General features: G+C 36.8%; 1 protein-coding gene across 5 annotated transcripts in view; it reads left to right on the plus strand.

Moving 5' to 3' along the window:
• Positions 1-19,535, plus strand: part of elovl1b (ELOVL fatty acid elongase 1b) — a 63,004-nt gene that overhangs the window by 41,298 nt on the left and 2,171 nt on the right. For 2 of the 5 annotated variants that reach the window (XM_079393900.1, XM_079393901.1), the window contains exons 3-9: positions 4,349-4,435; positions 14,443-14,544; positions 15,720-15,910; positions 16,105-16,185; positions 16,299-16,355; positions 16,443-16,548; positions 17,701-17,837. In XM_079393900.1, the coding sequence (XP_079250026.1) occupies positions 14,484-14,544; positions 15,720-15,910; positions 16,105-16,185; positions 16,299-16,355; positions 16,443-16,548; positions 17,701-17,837 (633 nt within the window). In that variant the 5' untranslated portion in view covers positions 4,349-4,435; positions 14,443-14,483. Of the gene's footprint in view, positions 1-3,958; positions 4,436-14,442; positions 14,545-15,719; positions 15,911-16,104; positions 16,186-16,298; positions 16,356-16,442; positions 16,549-17,700; positions 17,838-19,535 lie in introns of those variants that run through there. The other 3 variants (XM_079393902.1, XM_079393903.1, XM_079393899.1) reach the window with 2 other exon arrangements.

A 19,535-nucleotide genomic window follows, 5' to 3' on the forward strand; every position in this document is an offset into this window, starting at 1 on the left:
TTGATCATTACAGAGTCGCACTGATTTCTCGCCTCGGCTTGTGAATAATATTATAGGCATGGCCTTGGGAGGGGGCAGCGGTCCAGGCTACTTGCACTTCAGTTTTCAGTACCACAATAAACACTATACTGTAGATTCCGGATGATATTATTGGTGATATCGTGATTATTTTGATTTCCATGTAGGGCTGTCGCGATAACCGCAATATTGCGCTTTTGATGAGCATAACCGCAGAGGAATGCAACAACCGCAGCAACCGTGATATTTCCGTGTTTTCTTTCTCGTAAGGTTACGCCCCTCTCGTTTTACACTTCGTGCATGTGTACTGAATATTAGTAATGATAACAATGTGTACCATGCTGATTTGTACAGAGGCTCAGTAAATTTGCACTTAACAACCCTAAACAGACAGCGAATGACAGAGAGATCGACTGCTCGTGTGCGATTGCCTGCGTCTGTCCTTCAGGCCGAGTCATGTATATTTGTGAAAACAGGTTTTCATGTCCAAGGAAAGCGAAATCTGTCTTAGCATCGACACATTGCTGGTCAGCTGAGCCTTTAAAAGTGGTGCTCAAAGTTAAAATGATTTCAACATTTCAACACGATTTAGTTTCGGTTTCATTGGTTTCTGAATATGACCTCGTTACATCGTAACACACACACACAGATTTTATATATATATATAAATATATATATATTTTATATATATATATTAGGGCTGGGCGATATGGCCAAATTGAAAATGAATTCAGTGTGAACTCCCTTAAAAACATCAGTAGTAAAATCAGTGTTATAGTTGGTATGTTTAATTAATTACTGTGAGTCAGTTCAAACTGCCTGATTCAAGTATTTGTTTGCACCATCACTCAGAATCATTCACTGTGTCTGCATTGTATTTTCATGTTTTAAAATTTTTAGGGAAAAAAGCTACTTTTGTTTTTATTACTAATACTTTGCTATGCTAAAGGGGTCATATGATGCTATTTTAAAGATCATTATTTTGTGTAACAGAATATGTTGACATGCTTTAATGTTCAAAAAACACATTAATTTTCAAATACTGTACATTATTGTAGTTCCTCTATGCCCCGCCTCTCTCAAACGCGTCATTTTCTACAAAGCCCCTCCTTCCAACAAGTGCAGTCTGCTCTGATTGGCCAACTGAACCAGTGCATTATGATTGGCCGAACACGCACGCGTCGGAAATATAACGGCCCTTGCCATAATCGCAAGCTTCAGCTTTCAAGTTAGTTTTATCAGTTCAAGCACGAGAGGGAAACAGAGACAGACACAGTGACAGACACAGTGATGATGTGCCTATTAGGGGTGTCAAAAAAAACACTGCATTCGAATTTTAGGTGTGCGTCAGGCAGCCTTATCAGTGGTGCACGAGATGCGATGACGAAGTAGGTGTCGTTGCATTTTAATGCTTTTTTTTTTTTACCTATTCAGTTGAACCCTCTGGATGCAGCGCAACTTTTGAAAAACATGTCTCGAAGTTATGGCGGTTTTTCTGCATCCCAGCGCATCTCATGTTTTTAAATGAAAAAAGTAGGCTACTCTTTGTGCTTGGTTTTCGGTCATTATAGTATTAAACTATACATACTTACACGATGCTTGTTGTTTCTAATTGTTTAAGCAACGTAATTAATTATATATGGTTTATAAACATTATTTTCAACATTATGCACTTTTTTCAAAGATAGTCTTGTGTTTTTTATTTCTTTGAAGAAACTTGCTTTAGTATGGTAATATTTTGCTCGATGCGCCCTCTTGTGGCCTCAGAAGAGAAGCCAAAAGCTTTTTTCCCCCTAACAGAAATTATGCCTTTTAAATTAGAATATTATTCAAATATTGATAATATTTTAGTACAAAATTCGAGTTTAGTTTTTCAGCCAATTTGACAGCCCTAGCTCCTATGTATTTGCAGTACACAAGCCGCGGTTAAGACGATTTCTGACTCCGCTGTGATGTGACCCTGTTCCCCTCACACACTCACACACACACACACTCACACTCACACACACACACATGACGCGGTACACGCAAAACTCCGCATTTGAACAGTCAATAGCAAATACTTGAACTAATAACAAAACATACTTACAGTCGCTGATTCAGAAGCTCCAGATTATCATAGCAAAGTCGGAATTGACCCTTTTTTTTTTTCTTTTTTAGAAATAGCCTTCTTGCACAGCCAGCCTTGAAGTCTACTAGGTTCACGAAACTGCCATCCATAAAATGTGTTGCACAAATTCAAACATTTGGGTTGTGCTGTTGTGTTGTAAACAAATCTTAACCAAATCTACTTTTACCAAATAAAGTGCTTTGCTTTCGCATTGAAACACACAGCGTCTCCCTGACATGGCTGCATCAACACTACTGCGGTTACTGAAACCACGCCTTCTTTCTTTGCGTGAACATTTGGGCGGCATTATGCAAATATTTCCACATTGTGACGTAGACGTGGGGGCGTGTTTAAGTGAGCTGTTTTAGGGGGGGCATGGACGAGTCTTAACTTTTATAAAGAATATCTCTTTGGGTTTGAGACTTTAGTCTTTGCAACTTTAGGGTTCTCATCTATGCACAATCAGCTTGTAACACTCCAAAGAGAAAGGAAAACTTGAAATCGCATCATATGACCCCTTTAATCCATATGAATATAAATACGATTTCTAGTGTGTACTTGGTGAAATAAACATGTCTAGACTAGTTTTGGCTATTATTTGTATTAAACCATTTTTAAGCTGTTTTAGAAGAATAGACTAATATTGATTAGAGATCAAAGATATTTATGTATGTCTTATGAAAAGCAGTTTGTTTGTATACATTACCATTCAGAGACACCCATAATGTTTCAAAAGACTTCTGTGCATTTCAAAAGCATTGTATGACACCACTGATATTTGCTAGTTAGTAATGACAAAGATAAATATTCTGCCCTAAAAAGGTGAAACGCAGTAACATTTAAATATCTTTTTTTTTTAAATTTGGATTAATTTGACATGCTTCATGTTCTGTGTTATAGAAGTATAGTAATGTATATCTGTGCTTTTTGTGATGAATCAACTGACTTTTAGCTAGATATCGGTATTGAGAAACCTACTGAAAAGTTTGGGGACAGTAAGATTTATTTATTTTTTAAAAGTAATTAATTTTATTCAGCTAGGACACATTACATTGATCAAAAGTGGCGCTAAAGACTTGTACATTGTTACAAAACAAATTCTTTAAAGAATCCTGAAAAAAAAGTTTCCACAGAAACATTAAGCAGCAGACCTCTTTTCAACATAACAAATGTTTCAGATTTCTGGAGGATCATGTGATACATAAGATGTAAAATGTATTTTAAATTGTATGAATTAACTTTTTTTTTTTTTTTTAAATCAAATCAATACAGTCTTGGTGAACAAAAGAGACTTCTTTCAAAAACATAAAATTATTATATTCTTTCAGACCCCTAACTTTTATATGTAATATCTTTTGTAGTGCTGTCAAACGATTAATCGTGATTAATCCCACTCAAAATAAAAGTTTTTATTTACATAATATATGTATACTGTGTATATTTATTATGTATATAAATACACACACATACAGTATATATTTTGAAAATATTTACATGTATTTACATATCTATATTTATATTAATATATTTTATATAAATATATTTAATATCTAAATGGAACAGTTTTCTTAATGTATACATGCACGGGTTTGTATTTATATATACATAATATATATACACAGTGCACATACATATAGTATGTAAATAAAAACTTTTATTTTGGATGCGATTAATCACGATTAATCGTTTGACAGCACTAATCTTTTTCTTAATCTGCTTCAGTTCTTGGACCACTAAACCTATCGTTATAGCTGTTAAACTGCAGGTTAAAAGTTTTACCTTACTGGCAGTGAAGTCAAACATACACAGAGACTTCTTTCTCTCTCTCTCGCTCTCTCTTGCTCTCTCTCGCTCTCTCTCGCTCTCTCTCGCTCTCTCTCGCTCTCTCTCGCTCTCTCTCGCTCTCTCTCGCTCTCTCTCGCTCTCTCTTGCTCTCTCTCTCGCTCTCTCTCTCTCTCTATCTCTCTCGATCTCTGTTCCATTTACATTTTCAGTCTCTCTCTTCCAGTTTGCTGTCTCAGTGCCAGTTATTCATCCACAGAGTGAGTCAGGGTGGGAGGGACCAGGAGGCCAACCGTACCAGTCACCGTCATTTCTCTAACACACACACACACTTATCCTCGGTCTCTTTCCTTCCACTTCTCCTTCTCTTTTCCTGCCCTCTCTCTCTCTGTCTCTCCCTCTCTGCACTACCGCTGTCCTGGTTTCTTTCTCTATCAGCATTGAGAGGCAGACGCTGAAAGAGAAGATAAGAGTCAGGCCGCAGGCGCTGATCAGGACTCTCAGAGAAGGCAGGAGTTTTTTAAGGTGAGACTTTTTCCGTTAGTACTTTTCCTAGTGCTTTCAATTACAATAAAGTGGAGACGTCGCAAACAGCTTATATGGCATGATTCTTCTCTTTCTTTTGTTTATTATTAACTATAAACGTGTTCCTTTTTTTCATCGCATGATTCACTCACAGGATGCCAGTTGCTGCAGACTGTGTAACCCCACCCTTACCGTTCGCTCTTCGCGAGCTGCGCTTTGACTTCTTAACACTTTCCCTTCTGCCTGTAAATGGAAGTGTTATTCAAAAATGAACTTGTTTTGCAATCGTAATTGAGTGATTTGTGCCATGTCTCTTGCTGTGAGAAGGGAAGACAGATTATGAGTTACTAGTGATTTTCTGTTGTCTTTTTCTGCCTGTGGCTTTTGACCTGATGTGTTCTGGTCACATGACAGGAGGCCTGAGAGCAGGGTGGTTCCCCGTCTCTGCTAGCAACCGTGTCATTTTACGCCTGCCCGCTAATTCTCACACAGAGCAGACTTAAAGGGCCGGATATAGGTTTATGCTTTCCTTATGTTGAGAGATGGAGAGAGCGGGGGGAAAGTGTGATGGAGTAAATGAGAGGGACTAGACCTCTGATCCTAAACGCTAACATAGGGTGATTTATTTTTGCCTTTGAAGAGCTTTGATGAGGTTGCTGTTACCATAAATGGTCACTGTGTTGGTCTCTCTTTCCTGTCTTAGCTTTAGGGACCAGTGCTGTGTTGTAATGTTTGGCTTTGGCTTTCACTCAGTTGATTGTAATCTGATTTTGTTTGTTCAGGTTCAGTACAGAATGTCTAGACGTTGAATGACACTGGTCATTTCTAAAGTGAAGTTCTTTCTGGTGAAACCCTTAAAGAATATGTCTGGGTTATATTTTCCACAAAAAAAAAAAATTCTCAAAAAAATTAGTCTATTTTAGAGGAATTAAGACTTTTTTTTTTTATCAATATTTGCATGAAAACTAAGCACTTTTTTTTTCGAAATTCTCATTACCATAATGTAAACATCTCATTACCATTACTGTTATGCTAAAAAATATATTATTTTAACAAAACATTTAAAAGGTAAAATATTGTAGTAGTATAGTAACTTTACTGTAATAAAATAAAAAGCCATTACAGTATTAAAGGTGTGGTTGACTGTTTTTTGTTCTAGGCTTGATTGTGTTTATGGGGTGCAGTCTAGCATGTGTTAATGCTTATTTTTTTTTTTAAAAACGCTTTAATTTTCACATAATTTACCTTTATTCCACACGGCTCTCTCCCTTCTCTGATAAATGTGCTGATCATTTCCTGCTTTTATGAAGCTCCTCCCTCAGAAATACGTGATTGGTTAGGTGCCCCAGTGTGTTGTGATTGGCTAAACCACCTCTAGTGCGCGTCTAAACGTCCCGCCCCTCAGCTCAGCGGCATACAGGCAATACAGGCAATCAGGTGCAGTACATGTTAATTAATGAAAGTAAATCTCTCTTATGCTGTAAACTACACAATAAATCCAATTTGTACTATATTAACGTGATTTACAAACAAACATTTAAAAACCATATTTTTTTAGTAAAACTATAATTACATAATTAAAAGGTTATCAATACATTTGTATTATATAATACATTTCTACTCCAGTTTGTTAAAATATAAACATTTGAAGTCTGTCATAACATAAATTGTTTTATTTTTTTAAACATACATTAAATACTGAAGAACAGGTTAAGTAAATATATATGTAATATAGTAGTGTAAATATTTAATAAAATGCTCCTTAGAGTAAATTTTTCTAGCAAATTTTCAATTTCATGGTCATTGAAATGCATTTAATGAGGTAAATATAATGTGAAATTGTTTACAAACCATTTCGTTGATGTCTTTAGGCAGTTGAAATACTATTTAGCGATTACATGAGCCATACATTTCAGTAAGTTGTTCTGTTTCTTTAAACATACCCTAAGATGTTCATTCAAGTTTACTTTGTGATGTAACTGTTGTAAAGATGAAGAGATGATCGGTTTATGTGCCGCTGTCACGACATATCAAAGAGCACCAAAACTGTATTTATTATTTGAATTGCATAATAAAACTGACAGAATTTGAAAGCAGGAGATTTTGTTTCATATCAAAAGTAGCATTTTTTGGATGGTAGGCGTGCTACAAATAATGATTCATTACGTTCTGTCATGCTTTTGGATTGTCTTCGTATTGTATTCATATTTGTGGAACGTAATGGCTGAAAAGTAGTTTGACCAATAGTGTGCAGGCATTGTGCACCATTGACCCATCGTGGCGTACCAGAAGGCGGGATCTACAGAGAAATAGTCTTTAGAAGCAATGCATATACATATAAAGTATGTATGAGGACTGTAGAGAGCATGTCAATAGGAAAACAAAGTCAAACTTAGACATTAGAGATTTTAGAAATCCGTTAGGAACCAAATTCGACGAAGAGGACGGATGGTAAACCTGCTTGAACATTTACACACCCCACAGTATAGGGGGAAAAAACCTGAATGCAAGCAGTGTCTGATCATGGTTGCCAGTGTGGGGGTAATATAATTGTGCAAGATATGAGAGGCATCTGCAAGACATCTCAGGATTGTCAATGGCTGTGTGGATGTATTGTGAGGTTTTGGCAAGGCTGATGGAACACATGCCTCAGCAACTGAATAGTCCAACAGTGGAAACTCATGGAAGCCACATCTAGACACACAAAAGAGCTTTGCCTTGGCCGGGTCATATTGGTGTTTATGTCCCGGTGGGTTGTATTTGTATTTGCATCTGGATTGCCTCTCCTGATGAAACATTGTGCAAACATGTTCTAGGGAGAAGTGCATGCTTCATAATGACAACACTATGAGTGGCCACTATGTTAGTAACCTCAGGGTTAGTAAACCTCAAATTTACACAAGTAACAGTGAGTTTAAGAGGTCTATACTAAACACAAACACAATGTGAAAGGTGTGAATGTGTCTTCATGAGAAACGACAAGTTCTGATACTGATTTTCAGTAATACTGGAGTAAAAACATCTGCAGCAATACCCAGTAAGTAACCACATGACAAAGTAATTCTTTGGAAATGTTTTACAAAAAACAAGTTTGTCAACTTTTTTTTTTTAATGACTCAAAATATAATGTATAGGTTAAAATTATTATTATTATTATTATACGTAAATATAATTAATACACTATTCTCACTAAACCATGGCATGTGCAGTTCATATTTTATTCCTTATTAATAAAATGTAAAAAATAATCAAATAAAAAAATGAATGATAAAAATAAAAAGGAAAGAAAAAAAAAGAAAGAACACGCATAATGGATGATAAAAATGTGTTAATAATAGTTTTAAATTAGCACTGTCATGACAATTCAAAATGAAAGTCACATTTCCTTGTTGCATTTTCTTTAATTGTAAGGAGTTTGTACATTTTTCTGTAACTCACATTATTAATCAGTGATTATTCTTCTCTAGTAATTCTTAAAGGGGTGGTTGATTATGATTTCACTTTTTTAACGTTAGTTAGTGTGTAATGTTGCTAGTTGAGCATAAACAATATCTGCAAAGTTGCAGCGCTGAAAGTTCAATGCAAACGGAGATATCGTCTTTTCTTTTAAAATTCTGGCAGTTTAATGCCTACAAAAACGACTCGTAGGGACTACAACGAGTTATTTCCCGGGTCCAATACGTCACAAACCCAGATAAACCCCGCGTACTTGCACAGGTTCTGCGCGATCCTCTTCCTCTGCGTCTCAATCAGAGTCAGATTGATAAAATGGCAACATTTGCACTAAGAGCCTTAGCACTTAATTCCTATTTTTTTTCTCAGATCCGATTTTTTTTTTTTTTTTGTATAGCTGTTTACATTATAGTTTTAAATGTGGCCAATATCAGATTTCCAGTGTGAACCGATCATGGTTCTGAACTGACCCTTATGCGCAAAAGAACGATACGAACAGGATTTCCAGATTTTCACAACAAAATCTGCCCAATTGTTTCTCAAAACTAGCCCAATCATGTTCAGGGGGGTAAATATTACGTTAGTGGGGTCGTGTCAACCTACAAAGTTGAAAAACATCCCACAGCAACAGAGGAAAAAGTAGCCCAATTCCACGGGGAAAATGTGGATTTGGCAACACTTGCGCAGCGCGCCGTCATACAGAAGTAAACACGGAGGATATAAAGTAAGCGATTATGCATTTATTTATAGTGTGATCTGCTGCAGAAGCCAGCGGAATTATGTACAGGTAATATGAAAAAATAAAGACAAGGATGTGACAAAAGAAAGCAGAGCTTTGAAACTTTTATGATACGAGCCCTCATGTTTTGCTTGTGGAGTTGTCACTGTAATACATATATATGAGTTCTGACACATATCACACTTCCACCGATTACCGCTACTGTCTTGATAAGTTTAGGTATATAACATTTTTGATGTTTCTCCCGTCAGCGCAGAATTATGACAAATGTCGATCTAGAGTGACGTAAAAGCTGCATGAAATCCGACATGACCGTTCACACTGCATTGCAAAACACCTGACATGTATCGGATTTAGTACTAGTGATGCAAAGTCTGATTCATTTCCGCGAACCGGTTCTTTTCAGACAGTTCGGCTCCTGATGTTATCAAACAATGATGTCACTATGCATTTATTTTTTAACAACTCTGTGCCATGTTGCATCAATGAAACATTTGAATAAAGTCATTTGTGTCAACACATATTGCTGATTATTGCCTTTCACTCACTTAAGTTAATAATGTTTGTGGTCACAGTTTCATTCGCGGATCCTTTATGGCAGATACGACTGACTAATATTGATTAGCCTACGATAGGATTCCTAAAGGTTTTGCATCTACAGCACACATTACAGACATGTTGAGTCCTCGGTAATCCTCGACAAACTTTGACAGTTGGTTGAAACGGTGTTGTGCCCATTTTCGACTCCCTGCCAAATTATTACCCCCTCGTTGAAATCGCTACCTGATTGCCTAACCCCAACCCCATACCTAATCCTAACCCCTCCCCCACACCTAACCCTAAACCTACCAATACTAGGGGGGTAATAATCTGGCAGGGTCAGAATTCGGCACAACATTGGAACTAAAGTTCGATTCAGTTCGATATGTGAATCGGCTCGACCGGTTACTTCCTAAGAACCGGCTCAAAAGAACGATTCGTTCAAGAACCTAACATCACTATTTAGTACCACATATGGAAGTTGCACAAATCAGAATTGAAAAGATCAGATTCCATGCGGTTTGTGCTGTTCACACAGTCATGACAAAAACAGATCTGAGTCACACTAACCCTAACCCTAACCCACATTTGCCTGCAGTGTGAACATAGCCATAGACGATGCCATTGTTTACTATACAAATGGAGCATGTATATCCCGTCGCTATTACAATCCCAAACTTGTAAATCGAATCGTGAAATTTGTCTCAATACCCAGCCCTAGTCACTTCATGTGTTTTGCTCAAGGATGACGTTACCACTTTGTGTACAGAAACCAGTTTGGACCGTATTCTGTTCCTCCTGGTGCCTCTGATCGTTAACTGATCTTCCTCATTTGATAAACTGAATGTTCGATATCTACCACACCTGGCTGGATGAAGGCTCATTCCGGTCACAAACACATTCTGAGATAAGAACCTCTCTGAAACTGCTGTTTTTTTTACTTTTGTGGGAACTTTTTTTGTGCAAATTTCAATGCAAAGGCTGAAGGGAAGGAATATTATGATGTAGGTGGGTCAGTTCAGATGCATTTGTGTGTACATTCAATCTGCGTTTCCTTTTGCTGAACTCAGCTCTGCACTAATCTTATCTCAGGTCTTCCGCTCGCAGATCAATATGATGCAGTTAGTTTAAATTCTTAGATTTTACTCACAAAGCAAAGGAATGTTATCATCTTTTTACAATCACACTGACAGAAAGCGGTTTAACCTGAAGGTCGCAGCACATTTTCTACAGAACGTCTCTGTGTGTGACGAAACATGGTCCATGATTCCAATCAGCATCTGTAGAAACCCATTAGTCTGTGAACGTACTTGATAGCCTACAGTGGCCTATCACTGCCATCTCAAATGACATCCGTGTGCCCCAATCCAGGGATCTACACAGAGAATATTTGAGAGAACCTGTCTTGGCATGTCAGTTTTCAATCTGAAGCGTTGAAGACATGTTGGGTGCTATTTAAGTTGCTTTAGAGCAGGTTTTTGGCGGCAGGGAGGGAGAGCTGTTTGTTCATGTCCTTGGAAGGTAAAGCATTTATCGACCTTTTATTTATTGTTCCCTCTGGTTGCTAGATGAAGTCTTACCTTTGGATTAAACTCTTTATTTGGACCAATGAGAGATAGTCGTTCTGTGTATATATGTTATCGGAAGGACAATGGCGTCAGTGGCTCATATTTGCCAGCTGATATGGGCACATCATTGCATCTCTAGGTTGTAAATGAGTAATTTACTGCTAATCTTATCTAAATGTACGGGTATAAAATTATATTGTCAAATACATAACAACTGAATGGGTCTGTGAATTAATTTGACCCAAAAGTAGCATTAGCTTTGAGTGTTTGTCTTTCTGGTTTTATTTTACTGTTGTTCCAATAGTTGTTATTAGTTATTAATTCTTTATGGTTTATTTAAATATAATATGAACTATAAATGTTTTTTTTTTCTAAATATGACAAATACATAATTTTCTTTAAATGCATTTTATAGTTTATGTAAAATCTCATGTTTTATATTTATTTTTACTAAATATTTAAATACATAATATTATTTTGTGTGTGTATATGTATGTCAATCAATAATAATTTTTATTCTGGATACATTTTCACAAAATAAATAAAAATATATGTGTGTGTGTGTATGTATATATATATATATATATATATATGTATATATGTGTGTGTATATATATATATGTGTGTGTATATGTATGTATACATAAATACATGTATATATGTGTACATAAACGTGTGTGTGTGTGTGTGTGTGTACAGTCATGGCCAAAAATATCGGCACCCTTGGTAAATATGATCAAAGAAGGCTGTGAAAATTAATATGCATTGTTAATCCTTTTGATCTTTTATTTTAAAAATTCACAAAAATATAACCTTTCATTGGATAATAAAAATTTAAAATGGGGGAAAATATCATTATGAAATAAATGTTTTTCTCAAATACACATTAGGCACAATTATCGGCACCCCTAGAAATTCTTATGAGTAAAATATCTCTGAAGTATATTCCCATTCATATTCACAATTTTGAGCACTCCAGGGTGATTATGAACATGAAATTATCCAGCCATGGCTTTCTGTTTCACAGAAATATAAATATGAGGGAAAACAAAGACCAAATCCCCTTAATCATCATCACAATGAGAAAAACCAAAGAATATATTTCTGCTATGCAGCAAACGATAATTGAGCTTCACAAATTAGTGAAGTGGCTTTAAGAAAAGAGCTAGAGCAGTGAAAATTCCCATTTCCATCATCAGGACAATAATTAAAGGGGTCCTATTATGCTCTTTTACAAAGTCTTGATTTTGTTTTGGGGGTGTACTAGAACATGCTCTCATGCTTGGTGGTTCGAAAATCTCATTATTTTTCACATAATTTACATTATTACAATACCTTTCTCCCCAGCCTGACACAAACGACTCGATTAGTTCCGGGTTTGATGAAGGCCCGCCTTCCGAAAAACAAAATGTGTTGTGATTGGTTAGCTGTCCCAGTGCGTTGTGATTGGCGAACAGCTTAGACGGCGTTTCAGTATTGCCCCGCCCCTTGCCATTGTTCAAGCAAGTTCATCAATATTGCTATATCAATTCAGACCCCGAGAATATTGAAGAAGAGGATCGCGCGGAACCTTTGCACGCACGGATATTGCAAGACATTAAAGTGGTAATGTTATAGTTGTTGTTGTTGTTTTTTTTGGCTAAATCCTGTTTTAGATGGGATGTCAACAACAGCTTAAAAATAACTGCATTGACTATGTACAGATAAGTGCAACGGTAATATGTATTATGTTTATTGTTCTTAAAATCTAACATTATAACATGAATTGCAGTGAAACTGTTATACAGTTGAATTTATTTATAACATAGTCCCACAGACTTACACTATTTGTGGCGGCATATGCAAATTAATTATCTGCCAGCAGGAGGCGCTGTTGGAGCGGGAGAGATCGAGGTTTCCCCGGTAACGCTGTACACAAAACAGAGCTCTGCTCACAAATGCTGCTTTATCAGACATTATATGCAAGATTAAATGAAAATGACATCTAAAATTTTCTGAAAATAGTTGGTTTCCATCAGAAATACAATGATATAAAAACACCCGCACTGGGTTTCTATTTTGAAACGTGCAGTGATCCTCAGCCCCCACCCATTCAAATTTCTGTAGGCGGGATTTACAATTTGTGATGTCATAAATACAGGAAAACAACTTTGTAGTCCAAACGATAAAAAATCAACAAGTGACTGACTCGGTTAGAAATCTTATAATGGGCCATGTTTGGATCTTCCAACCGTATAATAATCCAAACACAAACCTCAAAAACAACACAAAAATGTGTCACTGAGCACAAAACCAAGCTTCTGCTGGCCATTCCAGTCCTCTGACCTGAACCCTAGAAAATGAGTGAACTGAAGAGAAGAAGCACCATCATGGAGCTGAGCATCTAAAGGGTCTGGAGTGATTCTGGATGAAGGAATGGTCTCTGATCTCTTGTCAGGTGTTCTCTAACCTCATCAGGCATTATAGGAGAAAATTTAGAGCTGTTAAACTGGCAAATGGAGGTTTCAAAAAGTATTGAATAAAAAAGTGCTGTTAATTGTGGCCAATGTGTATTAGAGAAAAAAACATTTATTTCATAATGATATTTCCCCCCATTTTAAATTCTTTTTATCCAATGAAAGGTTAGATTTTTGTGAATTTTTAAAATAAAAGATCAAAAGCATTAACAATGCAGATTAATTTTCAAAGCCGCCTTTGATCATATGTACCAAGGGTGCCGATATTTTTGGCCATGACTGTGTGTGTGTGTATATATATATATATATATTATAATTTTTTTTTTTTTTTTTTACCCGGACTCTTGATTCTATTTAGTGAGGACAGAGCTAAGGTGATTTTTACATCTCTTTTCACTGCATTTGTTAATCTTTAACATTTGGTTAGTGAATAAACTGTGAATGTTGGTAGTTTGCTGTAGCGTTTTCTGTAGTTCATTGTGCAGTCCTTTCCTCACAGCTTACTTTAGAAAGTTCTTTGTTTTGTTGAAAAGACTTCAAACTGAAGTGCGCGACACACCTTAACCCCTCCTGTGTTTACACCGAGTTCAATCGGGACACAGATCTATGATAAGAGCAGTCTCCGCTTCCTCCATCTGTGTAGTCAGCTGTATAAATCCAGAAGTGTTTACAGCGTCAAAGCTCAAGCAGTGATATATTCAGTGGAGGTGACCGAGCGTTTCATCAAGGTTAATGTGAGGCAAGCATTACCTCACTGGTGCCGTTCCACTCCCTTCTGTGGCCACACCTCCAACATCAGACCATATCAGCCAAGAGGGAAAAAAACACATGGAGGAGGGAAAGAGGGAGACTGAAAATGATAAAGAAACAGAATTTGGAATAAACAGAAAATCGAATAACTCTTGTTACCCATGTCTTGGTAGTAGTAGAGTAAGTGGGTTCATTGTTAAGGAAGCATCTGGCTAGAGGATTTTAAACGGCCACGAGATGAACATCACATGTTTCCAGCATGAGGTTCAAGGTCTTTCATTTTCACTGGCTCAGCTGTTGAGGTCACCTGATACAGTGAATTAATTCCATCCTTTACAAACACTATTTGCATTTTTTTCAACTGCATTTAATTCAGTTAGCCAACTGCTGGTAGAAAACCCAGTGTGGAGATATACTGATTGAAGAATCTGCATTCATGCATGTTTGATCCACGTGACATTACACTCTGAACTGACAACATCTCTGTTTCTGCCCTCACAGGTGCTTTTGTGTAGTCAAACGTGAAGCTGACGTCAGTGAAAATGCTGGAGACGGTGAAAGACCGAGTACTGGAGGTCTATGACAGTCTCTTAGCAGGAAGAGGTAAAAATGCATGTTACATGAAATGACTCCACAGTAAGTCCTGAAATAATGTATACCATTCAGATTAGTGGTCAAATGATTTGCCTTATTTAAAAAAACAAAAAAAAATTAAAAAAATTTTTTATAATGGCCGATGATCTTGTTAACCAGGAAGGCAAACTTGACACCTTACAACAAAGTTTTCAATTCAAAATGGGTCATTTGAATTGTCAAAACAGTCTACCTGAAGTTTTCCACCCAAATAAAAGCTCTATTTAATCATTGAAAGTGGAGAATTATTTTTATTACATTTTATTTTACAGTACAATAGTATTATTATTATCAAAGTAATGTTTGTTATAATTTATAATTCAATAATTATATATTATATAAGTGTGTGTGTGTGTGTGTGTATTAGTGCTGTCAAATGATTAATTGCGATTAATCACATCCAAAATAAAAAGTGTTTGGTTACATTATAAATGTATGTGTACTGTGTATATTTATTGTTTAAATACATACACATACATACAGTATATATTTTGAAAATATTTACATGCTAATACATTTATATATTCATATTATTATATTTTACATTATATATTAATATATTTCGTATGTAAACATAACATTTGTCTTATATACATGCATGTGTTTGTGTATATATATATATATGTATATGTATATGTGTATATATGTGTGTGTGTGTTTTAAAAAGATTGTTTTCCGCCATGATATTAGCTCTTGTGAAAGTGAAAACTGACTGTAGTAGAAGCAGCAATGTTAAAAAGGCTTATGAGTTGTGGTTTGACACATTTCAGAGCGCAGTGCTGTTACTAGAAGTGTTAGTATTCATGTGCCTGTTTCGAGTGTGTCAGACCATTGCACACACAATATCTAAAATTAACATTTATTTTAGTACTCTATTTACTAAAAAACATGGAAATCAGAAATTGTTAATCTTGTACAAGGAAGCTAAAATTGCTACTGCTAAATACTCAAAACAATCTCAAAATTTTGGCTGATTAATTGGACTGGTCAGTGTAGTGTGTTTCTGCATCACTAATTCATAAAAGTCAGGTCTATGTGGGAAACTGCTATCAATTATAATAAATGGATAAAATATAGAAGATTTGAAGTAATATTAGCTGTTACTATATGTAAAAGTACTGTTTTGTGTTCCTCTCTCTTTCTAGACCCACGGTTGAAGGACTACCTCCTAATGGAGAGTCCAGTCAGCATGTCTGCTGTTCTGCTTGCTTATCTGTTCTTCGTATTGTTCGCTGGCCCTAGGTTTATGGCCAACCGCAAACCCTTCCAGTTGAAAGAAGCTATGATCTTCTACAACCTGTCCTTGGTTGGCATGTCTGCATATATCGTATATGAGGTGAGAATCAGGAGATGTTGGTTCGGTTAGGTGGTGTGATCTGGATGTATAAGTGTTTGTTTGTCCGCGTTGACTCAGAAAGAGGTGTGTTATATTTTTATTCATTATGGAGACACTATTCTGGTTTTGAGTTGCTCCTCAAAACTAGTTCCTGAATACAAATTAACATATTCATTGTTTTGACTGTTTTGTAGTTCTTGATGTCGGGTTGGGCGACGGGATACACATGGAGATGTGACCCATGTGATTATTCAAACAGCCCTCAAGGACTCAGAGTAAGATTTGCTTTCCGTTTCCTGTTATATGCTCAAATATTACTGTAGTTTGTGCACAAATAATAAAATGGGAACGTATTAAAGATGTCGTCTTTTTTTTTTTTTCTCCCCAGATGGCAAGAGTTGCATGGTTATTCCTGTTTTCAAAGTTCATTGAGCTTATGGATACGGTAAGATTTGAATAAAACAGCTGATTTTAAACTAGTTTAAAGCAGATTGGTTCATGAAGCGATGATGGCTGCTGTTGTCCTGTTCAGGTGTTTTTTGTTCTGCGTAAGAAACACAGTCAGATCACCTTCCTGCACATCTTCCACCATTCCTTCATGCCCTGGACGTGGTGGTGGGGCGTGAGCTACGCACCAGGTGAGTCCATCCGAGTCAGTCAGCAGGTATTTACATGATCGGCACGTGCCGTCTCAGTGACGTGAAGCTGTTAATGGACCCTGACAAATTTCTCGTCCAGTCAGAGATGGGTTTGCTTTTCCACAAGCCAAGAGATTTTGCATGTGCTAATGGTTCTTGTGAATAAAGCTCTTCTTGGTGTGTTGATGGTCATTGTAGTTTGTTATTGTTAAACTGCCTATAGCATGATAAAATATTATAGTTTTTTTATTATATTATTAACGATATATATATGTTCTTTTCCATTAATGAGGAAGGAAATGATTTCCAGATGTTTGTTAGATCTTGAGAATGAATGTCAACTTTTCACAATTAGGTTTTATTTTCCTCTAAATTCAGATTTTTCCATTTTATGTTTTTTACTGATTCTGTATTTTATGATTTATTACAAATGTATCATTTAAAAACTGTGTTAGTTTTATTAATTCATTAGTTCATTAAACAATTTAAGCAGTCATAACAAATTGAATCAAATGAAAGTAATACAACAATTTCCAACAAAATGTTGCATTTTAATTTTTTTCAGGCAAGATGATGCTCAACAGAATTGTATGCATTGAACATTGATGAAAAAATATCTTGGTTTAATTATATTCCTTAATAATATTAGTAGTAGTACTGCTTTGAGAAGTAAATTTTAGTATACAGTATAAATATACTTCTGTCCTAATTTCTTCAAGTTAAACTGAACTTTTATTTTGAAGGTTTGTCATGAAGATCTTTGAGTTTCAGTGTATGATTGTAGTTTTTTCTCAAATGAAATGATGAAAAGCTGGTGAAGTGACACAGAGATTAGCTCTGGAGATTGAGTTTGTGTGTTCATGTCTCATATATTGAGACGCAATGCTGAAAACACTGAGCATCATGTCTGTTTGAGTTTGTGTAGTATATGAAGCTACACAATTCATTCACACAGAGACACACAGAACATGCAGACTTAATAGCAACATGCACTGACAGATGTCATGTTTATGATGATCAGATGTTAGATTAATACATATCAAGTACAAATGTCCAGAGCTTACCATTATTAATGTCATAAACTTTATAGCTATCTTGATATGATATTATCACCATATGTGACTTTAAGACTTGCTGTAATGTTTCTTGCAGGTGGAATGGGCTCCTTCCATGCCATGATCAACTCTTGTGTCCATGTGATCATGTACTTCTACTACGGCCTTTCTGCTGCAGGACCTCGCTTCCAGAAGTTCCTCTGGTGGAAGAAATACATGACTGCAATTCAGCTGGTATGTTCTTTCGGTCTGTAGAGCAGTATAAATCTCACCCATGATAATGGTGAAGGGATAGTGCAGCCAAAAATGTGTCATTATTTTCCCTCATGTTGTTCCAAACCCATTTTCTTTGTTAGTGACCATAGTTGTCAGGCTCTTTATTTTTTTTTATATATATATATACACACACATACACGCAGTTGGGCAAAAAAGTATTTAGTCAGCCACCAATTGTGCAAGTTCTCCCACTTAAAAAGATGAGAGAGGCCTGTAATTTTGATCATAGGTACACTTCAACTAAGAGAGACAGAATGGGGGGAAAGAATCCAGGAAATCACATTGTAGGATTTTTAAAGAATTTATTTGCAAATTATGGTGGGAAATAAGTATTTGGTCAATAACAAAAGTTCATCTCAATACTTTGTTATATACCCTTTGTTGGCAATGACAGAGGTCAAACGTTTTCTGTAAGTCTTCACAAGGTTTTCACACACTGTTGCTGGTATTTTGGCCCATTCCTCCATGCAGATCTCCTCTAGAGCAGTGATGTTTTGGGGCTGTCGCTGGGCAACACGGACTTTCAACGATTTTCTATGGGGTTGAGATCTGGAGACTGGCTAGGCCGCTCCAGGACCTTGAAATGCTTCTTACGAAGCCACTCCTTCGTTGCCCGGGCGGTGTGTTTGGGATCATTGTCATGCTGAAAGACCCAGCCACGTTTCATCTTCAATGCCCTTGCTGATGGAAGGAGGTTTTCACTCAATCTCACGATACATGGCCCCATTCATTCTTTCCTTTACACGGATCAGTCGTCCTGGTCCCTTTGCAGAAAAACAGCCCCAAAGCATGATGCTTCCACCCCCATGCTTCACAGCAGGTATGGTGTTCTTTGGATGCAACTCAGCATTCTTTCTCCTCCAAACACGACGAGTTGAGTTTTTACCAAAAAGTTCTATTTTGGTTTCATCTGACCATATGACATTCTCCCAATCCTCTTCTGGATCATCCAAATGCTCTCTAGCAAACTTCAGACGGGCCGGGACATGTACTGGCTTAAGCAGGGGGACACGTCTGGCACTGCAGGATTTGAGTCCCTGGCGGCGTAGTGTGTTACTGATGGTAGCCTTTGTTACTTTGGTCCCAGCTCTCTGCAGGTCATTCACTAGGTCCCCCCGTGTGCTTCTGGGGTGAGATCTTGCGTGGAGCCCCAGATCGAGGGAGATTATCGGTGGTCTTGTATGTCTTCCATTTTCTAATAATTGCTCCCACAGTTGATTTCTTCAAACCAAGCTGCTTGCCTACTGCAGATTCAGTCTTCCCAGCCTGGTGCAGGTCTACAATTTTGTTTCTGGTGTCCTTCGACAGCTCTTTGGTCTTGGCCATAGTGGAGTTTGGAGTGTGACTGTTTGAGGTTGTGGACAGGTGTCTTTTATACTGATAACGAGTTCAAACAGGTGCCATTAATACAGGTAACGAGTGGAGGACAGAGGAGCCTCTTAAAGAAGAAGTTACAGGTCTGTGAGAGCCAGAAATCTTGCTTGTTTGTAGGTGACCAAATACTTATTTTACTGAGGAATTGACCAATTAATTCATAAAAAAATCCTACAATGTGATTTCCTGGATTCCCCCCCCCCCCCCCCCCCCCCCATTCTGTCTCTCATAGATGAAGTGTACCTATGATGAAAATTACAGGCCTCTCTCATCCTTTTAAGT

Source organism: Barbus barbus (assembly GCF_936440315.1).
Source record: "Barbus barbus genome assembly, chromosome: 35".
NCBI lineage: Eukaryota > Metazoa > Chordata > Actinopteri > Cypriniformes > Cyprinidae > Barbus > Barbus barbus.